This window comes from Melopsittacus undulatus, chromosome 6 (assembly GCF_012275295.1).
Source record: "Melopsittacus undulatus isolate bMelUnd1 chromosome 6, bMelUnd1.mat.Z, whole genome shotgun sequence".
NCBI classification, from domain to species: domain Eukaryota; kingdom Metazoa; phylum Chordata; class Aves; order Psittaciformes; family Psittaculidae; genus Melopsittacus; species Melopsittacus undulatus.
In genome coordinates, this window is record NC_047532.1 from 50,909,889 (window position 1) to 50,924,506 (window position 14,618).

Below are 14,618 nucleotides of genomic sequence, written 5' to 3' on the forward strand. Positions count from 1 at the left end.
TCTGCCCTGAAATTATAGCCACAAGAGGTTATACACAGTATTTGTAAGCTTTATAACATTCATTCTGCTGCATTTTTGGTTTAGGACAATCAATAGAGACAAAAGCCTAGTGGTACTATAAGAGTATAATGAAAGTCTTTGAAGTACTCTAGTAAACCTGGCTAAAAGCACAAAGGTTTACTGTTTACTCACCTACCACCCACAGCAAAATCAGAAATTGCATAGTAATATGACTTGAGAACTTTCGGGTCATTGAAAACTTCATCTCCAAATGTATTCAGACGATTGAGGGTCACTCTAATATCTGTAGCTGTCACCCATTCCTAGAGCAAACAGAAATCCCATGAGATTATAAACATCCAGCATTCCTCTTAAGAACATACCAGTGCTGTGTCATTAGCAGTTCTATTTACAGTCATTCATCAATGAGATAGTTCCATCCTTATCATCTTCCCCATTGCACCTTGAAAGCCAACACATCCCTGCCCAAAAAGCCTTATGCCACATCCTCTTGGTTTGTACTTGTTTTCCAGACCCTGTTCCTTTCTGGATACTCTTTCCAATGTCTCTTTGCACCTTCTCTGCTCTCAACTAAGAAGCAGTGGGTAACCTCTCCAGCAAAAAGTGCAGTGCAGACAATTATGCAAGCTTGTTAATTGTCCATAGCTATCTGATTGCAGTTTCCCTGCAAAGACATACAGCATTAACAGGATAAGCTTTAGGATACACTTGCTTGCATACATACCCCAACCGATGAAAAGACAGATAGATGAATGAGGCTGGGGGAGGTGGAGGAATTAAAACAAGACAGGCAGATCTGACTTACAACACAAGAGCTTTTTGTAATATTTATACAGCATTTTCAACAAACTACCCTACCCTCCCTCCAGCAACAGCCAGTAAAAGTAGCCTGTCTCCAAATTTCATGTCACCTTCAGCCAGTGACTGTCATCAGTACCTCCTTGTTTTCGTTACAGCTTTTGCTATGCCTTTTTCCTTCAAACACCATAAAAAAGAAGACGAGAAAAATATCCCTGTATGTACAGCTGTGCTACAGTTGTGTCACTGCTTAGCTAGCACAGTAAGATTTATTGAATTACAAACACTGCACAAACACATGGAAATGCTGAGCACAAAATACATGTTCATTTCCATCATGAAAAGCAGTGCCACAGCTTGTACATATTTAGGAAACTGGCAGTCAGGTCTCTATTCCTTAAATTGGTAAGTTTATCAGAAAATTATACACCATTCACTACTTTAAAATCTTTCCATTCATCTTAATGATTAGACCCTGTTTTCTGCAAGAGCTAGCTACACCAACAAGGTGGCCAAACTGTTTCTTTTCCATTTCTGGAGTTCTTCTCCCTTTCCCATTACTCTTTGTTTTCCATTTGCAGAAGCAAGTCCACCAGATTCTGCTCTCCTGCCTGCTGTATCAGAGACATGTGAGCCCTGAGTCTGCTGAGTGCCTATGTCTATCTTTGCCTGCTACTTTAAGAGGAAAAGGAAGAAGTAGTGATCACAGCTCTGAAAGGAGCAAATTCCACAGCTTTAGATCCTTGTTGCAACATAAGCTGGAGAAGTCAGCAAGCGGAATACAGAAAACACCAAGTAAATCAGATAAAATTTGTGCTCTTACTGTGCTCCTGATCACTGCCCAACTGGTTAGGGTTTCCAATAACCCCTTTAAGAATCTTACGTTGCTTACATTTTTGTGCTAAAAATACACGTGCAAATTCATCAAATACTCATTTGACTTAGGCTTTGCTTTCTTCTATCCTTATATCTGAAACAGCAAAACGCCCACAACTGCTGCCTGACCAGGGAGAGATTCACGCCAATCCTCTAAATACCTCCGTGATCCCTAATGACAAATCATCCTTAATGCCATTAATTTTGGGGTTTGTACCAACAACAGAGTCAAGAGTTCAACTCTTCCTTCAAAAGTGTCTCTTTGGATTTTCCATCTCAAGTGACCTCTGCAAGGGCTTTTCAGTATGAGTAAGGGCTGTAAGTATAGCCCATAGCTGAAACAAAGCCAACATCTACAATGACTGAACAGAAAGACTCAGACCACCTGATAGACTTAGAATCATAGAATCACAGAACAGTTAGGGTTGGAAAGGACCTTAAGATCATCTAGTTCCAACCCCCCTGCCATGGGCAGGGGCACCTCACACTAAATCGTATCACCCAAGGCTTCATCCTGTTCACATACCTGCAGCACAGGGCTGTTATCAAAGTTATAGGCACTGGGACGCCCCTCCAGTGTTGAGAATGCCACATTGCCCCCAGTGAGGGGGGAGATGTCACTGAACTCATCTGTACAGAGTGCCTGCTGCTCATCCTCTCCAGTCCGAATAAAGCCACGATTGACTTTGTGATATGTGCTTTCACAGGAGCCACTGTAATACTGGTAGGGCACCCATGGACCATCTTCACGGGTGCGTTTGTAGATCGCAAAGCTCTCTGGCCTACTGGTATGAAATTTCAAACGCACATATGTGATGTCGAAGGCTTTTCCTGTGGATGAGAGAAGACAGACATGAGAAAGACTCAAACAACTTCAATCAGAAAGAACAAAAAGAGCTGCACTGCAATTCTCTCTTTGGAAGATACATCTCCTCTAGTACTATCCAGCAGGATGAGCAGTGTCCAGTAGCACCAGAAGTATCTCTTCCTACAGTCCTACATACTGTATCTCCCAGCAAAGACAAGGTGAAAGAATTGAAGGCAGAAGTTGAGGGCAGGCTGAGTAGATAAACCTAGAGATGTCTATGCAACCTAACATACCTCTCAAGCTGCAGTTCTCTTCTGCAGACATCACCAACAGTGTTCTTACCTCAATACATGACACATTACATCAGACCCACAAACCATTTGTGTGGATCTAAGGCGAGGTCCAAAATAAGCATGCCATTTAATATTTCTTCCAAATATATTTATGGGAGAAACAGTATTAACTAGAGGCAAGAACCACACTGTAGAGACGGTTTTCTCTTTTTTCCTAAGTAGACAACATCCTAAACTTTCTACTATTCATGAAGCCAGCACTTAACTACCGAGTACACCCTTTTCTACACATTCCCAGGGAAAGAGAAAATAAACTTTCTGGACTATATAATTAAAGTCACCAAGACACTTTTCATATCGAAGTGTAATGATTTACAAGCCATCCATGCTTTGCCTCTCCTAGAAGAATAAACGTAAACTTACCTTCCTGCCCTCTATTCATCTCCTAACAGGTTTGTGGCAATCAGCAGATCATTCTCCCTCACAGATTCGTCTCTGGTGACTTGAATATCTACCCCCACACAAGTAAACCAACTGTCCAGGGGATTCACATCCCCGAGAAAACCCATTAGGAGAAAAGGTGCATAGCACTCTTCAGCCACCTTCCTCCACCATCCCCACTAGCTGGGGGCATGTTCCCAAGAGAAGGTAGTGCTGCATGCCAGCTATTCTTGCTCTGCCTTGGCAAGCAGACTGTGTATGATCAGGACACCCTGGCTCATTTATGGAACTTGCTGAAACATCATGAGATTTATCTGGAACAAAACTTTGGGTCTCCTCATTGGACAAGAGAAAAAAGAACAAATCAAACCACACTAAAAAGCTACTAGAAGAGTTTCAACTGATGAGAAACAAGATTTTTCCACCTGAAGAAGTCACATAGATTTAACCTTAACTTATAAAATTAACTTCACCGTGCTAAAATAAGGCATGAGGCTTTAAACCTGCTGAAGAGCGGCTCACTTAACAAATTAAAGCAAAGCAGATGGTACCTGGCAACAAAGGACAGCATATCTCTCAAAGTACACAGCAAAACCTGATGGCAATGAATCAGGTCACAAATAGGTTTCCACTCATAGACCACCCACCAGTTAGAGTGGGACCAGTCTGCGCTAAACATGTCACACCCAGACCCTGGCTGGCACAAGAGAAGAACCTTTGTCCTTTCTGGCTGCTGGAAACTCTACAATAGCAGAAGCAGCAAACACAAAGCGTCCAGAATGTAACATATGGGGGGGTAGGGAATGGGAAAACAATAAAGTAAAAATCAAGACATACAGCACTCAAAAACCTTAACCCTACATGTCCCAAGGATAAAAAGATCACAAATCTTGTGTTTAAAGCCAAAAAGATCTGCCAATGTTCCAGTCTACCAAGAAGTACTGTGCTTGGCAAGCTAGACAGCTAAGGCATTGTACAGATACAAACTCCCCAATGCTTCCCACAAAATATCCTTTCCTATTTATACCATGTGTGAGGTTACAGATGAGCCAAGCACAAGACTGGAAGCTAGACATTCACAATCCGTGGCTCTTGCTCAGTACTAGCTCACTGTTGGTTTGAGGTTAAGTTATTTAATGTGATCTCCTTATCCACAAAAGACAGGCAAAAAGCAATCACATCATTAATGACAGACTGTTTCTACAAGGGCTAAAAATTCAAAAGACCAATGCTTAACATGGTAACACAGCTTAGGCATACCCTTGCCTTGCTGCCCAACACAAGAGATTAATCACGTTCCCATTTATTTGGAAGTATTTTTTTTATGAATCTCAATACAAGGCAAGAAGCGGGTATTGCTTGTACAAATCAGTCCCTCCCAGGTTTCCCATTTCTTCTGCTATATATCTTCCCAAGAAGAGAGCTCACTACTGAAGTCAAAGTACGTTTCAGAGATGAAGAACATGCACATGCAGAAACTTAAGGTGAGCATACTAGGCCCACAGATATGTCAGATATGCGCAAGTATCTTTTTCAGGCCCATGGTAAACAAACCCAGGATAAATTCTCCATATTTTCCAAAGGCAAAGAGCCACAGAAGCAGATGCTTCCCACTTTCTTCTGCAGGAAAACCGTAGTATACATGTTGACTAGCAACTTGTCAACCCAAGAAATTCACAAACACCTTGGATGAGCAGCAACTAAAACCAGACCTACTATCATGGCTTTATCACTAATAAAACTTTCATCAGCTTAGTAAGAAAGTTTTAGTTTTCTTTGAGCTCATGTGCTAAAATAAAGCACATTATGAGGCTCAAAGTTTGCCCTGGTGGGATTTTTTTGGACAGTTTTCATGACAAGTGAAAATAGTGAAAACGTCAGGCAAAAGCAGCTATTCCATAAATCAGTAGGGGGAAAACAAGCAAACAAACAAAAATCACAACAGACCCAACATCATGAAGATCATTCAATTAAATTGTGTCAACCAGATTGTCAAGAATAGCCTACTACTTTGACTTGAGAGGGTTAGTTTTCTCCTCCTACTACTGCATTCTTCTAGCATAAAGCAAAAACCCTGCATTCAAGCTTCATCAAGATGATTTTTGGGAGGAAACGCTTTGAAAGAATCCTGGGAATGAAGAGGGGGCCGGGTGTGTGCTCTCACTTCACGCACACAACTTTCTGCTCTAACAGAGAGGCCAGGTCACAGCCTGCACGTCCCGGAAAGGAACTATTATTTCTCCTCTCCACTATAACTGTATTACAGTCTCTGTTCCCCTACAAGGTCTCCTACAGCTCCTTGTAAAAACTGCAGCTCAGCTAAAAGGCACAACACATGCAAACTGCAGTCGGCACAGCACTGAAACATCCTCCAAAGAATCCCTCACACTAAATGGAAAGGACTCACCCTTCTCCAGTTTTACATGGCAGGCCAAAGAAAACACATTCAAAACCCTCCCAACCAAGCAGCCCAGGTGAAAAAGACATTTATTTCAGCTGGCAGTGTAACTACTTGAGAAATCCTGTTAATGGCATTAAACAGGAATGCAGTTAATGTGCACAGGGTGGTTGTGTGCTAGTGCCGTATCAGCTTGCCATGGGTAAATACTGCTGGAACAATAGAGTTTACCCAAGACCAGCTGACACAGTGTTGAAATGTGTTTCCCCACTGATCATACTGAACCTAAAAGCTGTGCTTAGCACCCTGGCAGCTAGCAGGGCTCTTCAAGGTTGCAGAACCTTTTTCTACCAAACATAATCCACCTAGGTTGCTTTCAAGTCTCACAGAGCTAAATAAACATATACATCTGCTACATGGAGAAATGGCAACAGCAATAACCAGGTGAAAGGCAGTTTTAAACATTTAGAAGACAAAAAGCTGTTATTCTCCTGTTCCTAGAAGCTGGTAATTATTTTGATTTGTTTGGCTTAGAAGTGTCTGATAGTGCCAAGTATCAGATATTATTTCCTTCTGTGTACTGAACAGTGGCAGATATATTTTGCAGGAAGAACTTCATATGTTTGTTAGAAAAGTTTGTTAGTAGAAAGAAGACACATGGTAATTAATAGCTATGAGCTCAGCACTTCAGGAGTGCAGCCTGACAAATCTTTAAAGCATCCAGAACTCAAAGAAGCACATTTTAAAACAGAGGGGTTTTTTTTCTGTGGCATAAATCTGTTCATCAGCAAGTGACAATGTGACAAAATAACCAGGCCCTTTTGATAATTCAGAGTGATTTGGAAAACTCTGTAATATCTTTCTCTAAAGTAAGCAAGCACATCTATAAGCCTTCAAGACAGTACTGCAATTACATATTTGACCAAGCAAGCAAGTCTGAGCTCCTGCAGAGACAGCAGCAGCATTGGAAAAGTTCAGCCTTGTTCAACACAGGGGATGCTTCCCCAACAACCTGCTCGCATTTTCAGGCTGAACACGGCCACAAGATGTCATCAGCAATTAAAGCCCTTTCTCAGCAGGGTTTATCACCCAACTCTATCCCAAGTTCCACCACGAAATGCACCATGCTGAAAACCATGAAGATAGACTGGAAAAATGTAAACAAATGCTATTTAGATCTTCAGAAAATCCTCCCTTTTCCCCCAAGTAAGGCATTCATCCCTATCACACAAAAGGCCTCCTTGTATTCAGACCCACAGAACGGATGGATAATTTACATCAGGAAAACATCCTGCCAGCTGGCACGCCGACTACAAGCACTGAATTGTGAGCAGATGCCTGCATGAGATAAGTCCAAACGACACTCGCCTTCTTCAATATAGGTCCACTTGCATTACATGCATGCAGGAGGAAACCACGCCACTTCTGCACTCTCTGCAATCCCTCAGTGCATCCTACCAGCAGTGAGATTTAAAATACAACTGCTGAGTTCTGCTGCCCAGGAGGAAAAAAAAAATAAAATAAAAAAATAAAATCCACCTGAGAAGATTGCATTGTGCAGAGCACCAAGCTTCCACAGATTTGTTTTCAGCAAACTTCACTGGGCAGTAATTAAATGGTTAAACTTTGCTCTGTTTCTCTTTCAATTTGCTCCTCTTTCAAGGCAGCTTTTTTTATCCAGATACCTGCTAACAACCTATTTCTAAATAAAGGTTAAAAGAACAGACAACAAACTGCTAAAAAAATACAACCTATTTACTATTTTTTATTTAATTTCATTTCCATTTTGCACTGACAGGACAGAGAGCAAGCAACCACCACTGGCATCTGACCTATTTCTCCATCATTCCCAGAAGAAAGGCCAGTTTTCCCAGTTTACTAGACTGGAAATTGCTCCATGCCATTCACTCATCTTGTCCTTACTTCTACCTCAACTCTGCTACTCCATGAACTCTCCCTACCACCCAATGCAATGCTACAAGCAGACAGACTGACACTTCAAGATGCTCATCTGCCCCTCCCTGACAAATAGCTACTGGCCAGTGCAGGAGGCAGCATCTCCCACTCTTACATTATCACCACATGCAAAGTGTAGCACAGGCACTGTAACCTCGCATGAGCACTAAACTGCAAGAGACAGAAACCTTGATCTCAGAAGACAGAGGCCAGAAAGTTCACATGATCTTGTTCAAGAGTCAAACAACCACTCCAAGTTCTCAGCTACTGCAGTATTGTGTTTCAGCCTCTCATGCTAGAAATCCTCCTGGAGGCTTCCCTCCTGGAACACAGGGGCTGCAGATGAGAGGGAAATATTTAAAAAGAATGAATTATCCCATCCCAAGGAATGGGACAGGATTTTCCAGCATGCAGATGGGCAACAAGAGCAGGATAGTGTTTATAAGGAGGGGAGGAACATGAGAAACATCCCAAGCAACTTCCTTTATTGGGAAAAAAAATAAAATTATTATACAACAACAGCCCAACACCTGCAAGACACATAAGCAGTAAGTTATGTTGCTTGGATCATATGTGCATGAAAAAGCCAAACTTATGACTGAAAGCAAAAAATTATTGTCATTTTAGAGCAAGCGTCCTTTAAAACTACACCCTACCTCTTCTGGGAAAATTTGTGGAGGAGGATGACTGAACTAGTGTTGCACAAGCAAATGAAATATCCAGCATCTGAAGAAAACAAAAATTAAGGATTGCCATTTTCTGATCATCTTCACTGGGGAAACAACACAGGAGCACAGATGATAGCTTTTAAATGCTGAGTGATGGACTCTATAGGAACACAGAAACTTGGTTTATTTTCCTGCCCTTACCTAAAAAGCCTGGAAATTTAGGCACCTACGTTATGAACAAGAAACATCTGAAGGATTTGAATGCAATCTCATCACAAACCATGCTCCACCAAGCTAAAGATTTTGGCATGTAGACCTCCACCACAGACAGCCACCAGGATTTTAAGAAAGCACAACAGAAATATAAACACAGGTTGCTTTTTCTGAGAGCCCATACTAAAGACAGGGACAGAGGAAGGAAATGGGTTTGGGACACTGGGGTAATGAGGGCAGTCTTGAGCATGCTGGAATGAAGGCAAACTCCCACCACCCCATTAGATCATACATTCTTCCAGTGCTCCTGAACAAAGGCGCCATTGACTTGTGTGTGTGGGCGGCTCCGGACAGCAAAAGGCTGCCCAGTAAATTATTACATGATAATCCAACATTGATAAGTCATGGAGGCTGCTTGTTTTAGTCATGTTTCCAAAGGGGGAGAGGAAGGGAAAATAATTTCCCCTTGCACAGGCTGAGGGCAGCCTTGTAAGAAACACATTTTTTCATTTGATCACTCCTAAGTCAGTGTAAAAGTCAGAAAACATTGCCCAATAATTCAGTACATCTTGCTGCCTTATTTGTACAGCTTTGATGCAAAGATATTAAGTCCATTTCCCAAAACAGCCAGCTGTGTTTATTCACAAGGGACTGGAAAGATCCAATGTACAACACAAAAGTCCTATCTGCACAGGAAGCCTCAAAGTCCTTTTTCAGCACAAATGATAAAAGCTCATTTTAAAAAGGCACTTCACACTTGGCAAGCACAGTGAAATCACAGATGATCAAGGACTCCACAGGCCATTTTGGAGAGGGCTTCATTTCATTCACATTATCTGGACTGCAAGGCTACCTCTTGCCACCAGTGTCAGCAAGAAGAAGCAGGATCTGGGTTACAATGGGTTGGGATCCTTGGAAAGTTCACCTGCTTGTACCAAACATTCAGAAGCTGCTTATGACCTGTACACAACAGGTATGGGTGAAACCAAGTCACTCCCCCAACTGGAAGAGCACAGAGAAGCAGGGGTTTACTCTTCAAAAATGAGAGTTTCACACAAGAAGGAAAAAAAAAATCCAAAAAGAGTTCACTTATTCAGATAAAAACACCCCCCCCCCAAAAAAAAGTATTTTGCCCTTTATTTTCAGCAGAATGCACAGCAATTACCAAGAAATCATCATTATATCACCAGCAATCCATAATGACACCACTGACAGAGCCTAAGCAGTAACAACCCTTTAAAAGTTACAATTTCCACTCATTCCTGGTTACTGGAGGACCTTGGTGCCCCAGCAAGACTGCATTTTCCCCAAGAGTTCTCCTCATGATGGAGATAAAGCTATCACCCAGTAAAAACTGAAGCAAGCAAGCAATCACCACAGGAACTTCCAGAAAATCAAAGTTGATGGCAGCAGGAGGCAAGAGGAGATCCATTGAAAAGCTTTGAACTGAACTGTACAACACAGCATTTCTCATCCTTGCCAACATGGCAAAGTGTGAGACCACATCCTCAAAAGAATCACAAAGCAACACATCTTACCCACTTTCAAGTTATTCTCACAGCATTCAACTTAAAAGTGACAAAGCAAAGAGCAAATCACAGATAACTTCCTTTCAGATATTTGAATTTGACAGCAGGAGGTGTAGAAAATGCTGAACATTCCTGATGTTCAGCTCCAACTTTGTCTTTTCAGAGGTGGAGATGTGGGCATAAAAGAATGGCTGGAGAAAAAGAAAATATTAAAAATTACTTTCAAATTCCAAGAGTTTAAACAGCCAAACAAAAATAAAGTTGCAGCTTTTTTAAATATGATTACTTGGCCAACTGAGAGACATGTGACTTCCTGTAAAAAAAAAAATAAATTGATTGGATTGTAGAGCAGTACCTTGCAAACAAATTTAGTATCAGAATCTGGTGAGAAGTACAAAACCATTTAGTTAAAGGACAAATAAATTCTACCAACCTGTGACAAAAAAAAATCAAATAAAAAGCATTTTACAAATGGGATAGTTCATGCAGGAATGTTAACAGGTTTTCCCAAGGTCTGTTTTCCTTCTGCATACCTTCCCAGGAGCCTCACCCTCCAGCAGCTCATTGCCTTTCCCTTGCTCTTAGCATGCACACTTTCAACTGTAACACCTCAAATTAAAGCATATGCAATGCTTCAGTTTAAGAAGTTCAGCCACCCCAAATTACCAAAAAAGTCAAAAACATCCCAGCCAAGGGCAGCATGAAAGTTATTTTGGATAGTATCCGTGTGTGCACATGAGATGCCAGAAACCCCTCGCTCCAGCTCCCAGCACTCCTGGAAGGGTGGCACACTAGCTGTCACTGGAGCACTGTCTCTCAACTCAGTTTGATGGCCCCACCACTCTCGATACTCAGCTACTAGTTTCTATTACATAATATTCTGAATCTATTTCCCCTGCCTGTTAAAAGGCAGTGCTTTCCCCACTCACTCACCCCCCTCTTCCCTCCATATATGCTTATAGCCCACAACAGCTCTAACACCTGGCTTCCTTCCTATCTGAGTTAGATATCAAACACACACAGCTCCCATTGTTGAGCCTAATTAAGAACAAATTAAGTGATACAACTATACATGAGTGTTCTGAGCAGCAGTATGTTTAGCAGCTCTGGGAGCAAGACAACCTTCCAGACTAGCTCCCACACTGCTGGCTGCACAGCCATGGGGAGGCCAGAAATGTTCCTTACATGAAACACCGAATTCTCTGGAATTTTGATGGTTTAATCTCCCTCCTGACCCCTGCCCTTCCACCTCCCACTCAGCCACAGATTTTTTTCAGACACAGGCCATAATTAATACTGCAGCTATTTGGAAAGAATACTGTTGCTAATAGCACCCATAACTTAGTCCTGATGCAGACAGGATAGCTTTCTGTTCTTGAGTATTTAAGGACTTCTGCATTCTTCAATAAACATTTTAAAAAACTACCTTTTAGCATATTTAAATTGAGCTGTTAAATGTTCCACAGAGTGTGCCCACCTCCTCCTTCCCCATCTCCCACTGAGAAACCTCCTTTCTCCCGCTATGGATTAAGTAGCAGTTTACATGCCTTCATGCTATCTTTCAATGCACTTTCAGTCAATTACAGGCTTATACACAAGCGACCATTACTGATGGAACACAAATTACAGCAATATCCATACCAACCATTTTCAACCACCCACACAACAGTTTTACTTTCTCAGCCTATTAAGATGGGGAAGGAATTGTGATAAACAGACTGACAAAATCGTTGCTGGAGTGAGGCCATTTCCAAAACAAAGCTTGCCACTGAGTTATGTTTCAAATATGTTTTGGAAAGTCATAAACAAAGCTCTTCCAAATTTTTCTTGAAGCAGAAAGAGAACTGCACTCAAGTTCTAACTCACAAGGAATAGCCAGCATGTATTTTCAACTCTGCCTCTGGAGAATAAGCTGCACAAACTGCACATGCTAATGGAAATTATGAAGGTATATTAAACACAGAATGGTGAAAGTTCATATTCATTCACACGTCCTATCTGGAGACACATGAAGGACAAGGAACTGCTAAATGCAGTGGCTATTCTAATAAAAGAGTTTAGCAGAAAACTACACATATTCAAGAAGGTGGCATGGTTTTGCATGCCCTGTCTTCACCAGAAGTGACTCTGTCAGATTGCTCTGGAACACTATGAACAAACAAAATGAATTCTGCTGATCTTTCAAAGATAATGCTAACTCCAGACTTCTCAGTACTTTCAGCTGCAAAATCTGAAACCATTGGTTAATTCACAGACTAGAATGAAACTAAACGGGCTTTGTATCAGGCTCCAAAACACCTCAATGTATACACACCAAACCTAGATTTGGAGCATTACCTGTAGCAGCTAAAGGCTGCCCAACCAGGAACAGGGAAAACACTGAAAAGGCAAAGAAACAGATGTGTGCACAGTCTTTCCTTACTATTTTGTTTTAGAGGGAGATTTCAGACAGATTGAGACAGTATTACTTTGCTGCTCCTCTGTAAAGGAATGATTTAAAAGAAGTTAATGGCATAGTCATTCAGGTGGGACTAAACAACACCCCAGGATACTGCTAGTATAACATCAAACAAGTTTCCTACAAAGCATGTTTTCCTACAACAGCTCCAGAAGAAACAAAAAAATGTTAATGTGTTTAAAAGAACTTCCACAGGCTTCTAATTTGTTCAGTGTATCTACTGGTCTTGAAACACAGGCCATACAGCACAGTAGAAAGCTCAGTGTTAGCGGCTGGTTCCCAGTGGCAGGAACACAACTGAACCCTAGTAATTCCAGATGTGCAACTAATTCACCTTGTTAGCAGTAGAGCATTGAGGCAGCTGTGCTGTGAAGAACAGACTGAGTAGTCTGGTGGAAGCTACACAAAGAAACAGGTTTTTTTCCCAGACAGTCAGAGGTCACAGTGCTCAAGAACTCAAACCTGCATTTAAGTAAAAAAAAAAAAAAAAAAAGAGAAAAAGAAATGTGTGGATTAGGAACAGCTGCAAAAACACACACAGAACAAAATCCAGACAAGACAATGGAAAACCCACTCATTCCACAAAAAGTAGATTCATCAGCTCCTGGAATGGTGCAGAAGACATTGCCAGTGAGGTCACCATGGAAGAGGACCCCTGCAAGCAGCCTTCCAGCAAGCGCCAAAGAACCATCTTGCACATTAGAAGGTAAACCTCCTGTCCCCAAGTACCATGTTGAGAGGCACATCCTATGATACGTTAGATCACACCACATACTTCCAGACAGGCCCAGGTTATTTAGCAGTATCAGAAAAGATTTCCTTAGGCAATAGCACTGCCTAAAGGAATGTTATTACACAGAAAATTGGTTTAACTATTTGCACTGAATGCCAAATTCTATATTTTCTTCAGGCACACTACACGACTGTGAAGCCTAAATGAGCTCTATCAAAAGGTATGTTTCCTCAGGAGAAAACCTATTAAAAAATAATTTTCTGATTAAAAATTAATTTTCTGATTAGTGCTAAGGCAGGGATGTTCTTTCAAAAATCCTTATATTTAGTGACAGGTCAAGCCCAAAGCAAACTACCTGTGGTTCTTCAATTTACAAATACCCTAATAGCGACAAAGAGCACCACATTCTTCAGTCTATGGCTGAGTTACAGCAGTAAGGGCTTGACTTCTCCAAAAGCTCAGACTTTCAAGAAACCACAGTATTGCCATGTCTCTGTTGGCCTAGATAAGTACCACATTCAGAGGTCAAGGGAAGCTATCACCACACAGCTCCAAATGCTGAACTTCAAAGATACAGAATCATAGAATGGTTTGGACTGGAAGGTAATTTAAAGCTCATCTAGTTCCAAACAGTCTAGCTATGGGTAGGGACACCTTCCACTTGACCAGTTTGCTCAAAGCCTGTTACCAAGACATCAAGGTGCCTGTAAAAGAATATGGACAAAGCTCAAACAGCTCAAGGAAAACCAAAGCTACTTTGGAAAATAGAATCATTTGAGAAACAAAGACTAGCTAAGATTACATTTTCCACAAGGGGTATGCATCTCACCTTCATCAAAATATTATAAAGCCCTTGAACCCTGCTCCACCTCATCCAGGAGAACATGCTTCTTACTTCTGCCCTCTTAAAAACTCCTTCCTAAACAAGGATCCAGCTAAAGCAATCAATAGCAGCACACACCAGCCATAGTAGACAGCAACTATCTTCTTCTGATACAATGCACATAGTGCTGGGTCTCTACTTCAAAGACATGAAATTTAGGAACCAAACATTTTACCAAAGTATATTCAGCAGTCACACAAGCTTCTAAAAGGAGAAAAGCCAAACCCAGGACCCGTTCATCTTAAGGAAATGCTGCAAATATATTGGAGCAGTGGGGAATAGATCTTAATTCATCAGAAACACATGCAACACCAACACTGCCTTCTACCTTCAAACCCACAAAAGCTTTTCATTTTAGAACTTCACACTAATTGAAAAGTGATTTTAGTTTGAAATAAGAGTTGCTAGAGATTAAAAGCTTACCAAGGACTTGACCACTTGTCTTAAACATTTTGTTACATTTGTTTGGTAACATTTTGTTACCATAGACCAACAGATGAACAGAAAACAAGCATAAGAACAACTAACAGCTGTCAAGATCCG

At 41.3% G+C, this 14,618-nt stretch overlaps 1 protein-coding gene across 1 annotated transcript in view; it reads right to left on the reverse strand.

Annotated features, from left to right (window-relative positions):
• Positions 1-14,618, reverse strand: part of LAMC1 (laminin subunit gamma 1) — a 67,132-nt gene that overhangs the window by 22,864 nt on the left and 29,650 nt on the right. The window contains exons 2-3 of the mRNA XM_005150178.3: positions 2,222-2,526; positions 193-323 (exon numbers count right to left, since the gene is read on the reverse strand). Coding sequence (XP_005150235.2) covers positions 193-323; positions 2,222-2,526 — 436 coding nt within the window. The remainder of the gene's footprint in view (positions 1-192; positions 324-2,221; positions 2,527-14,618) is intronic.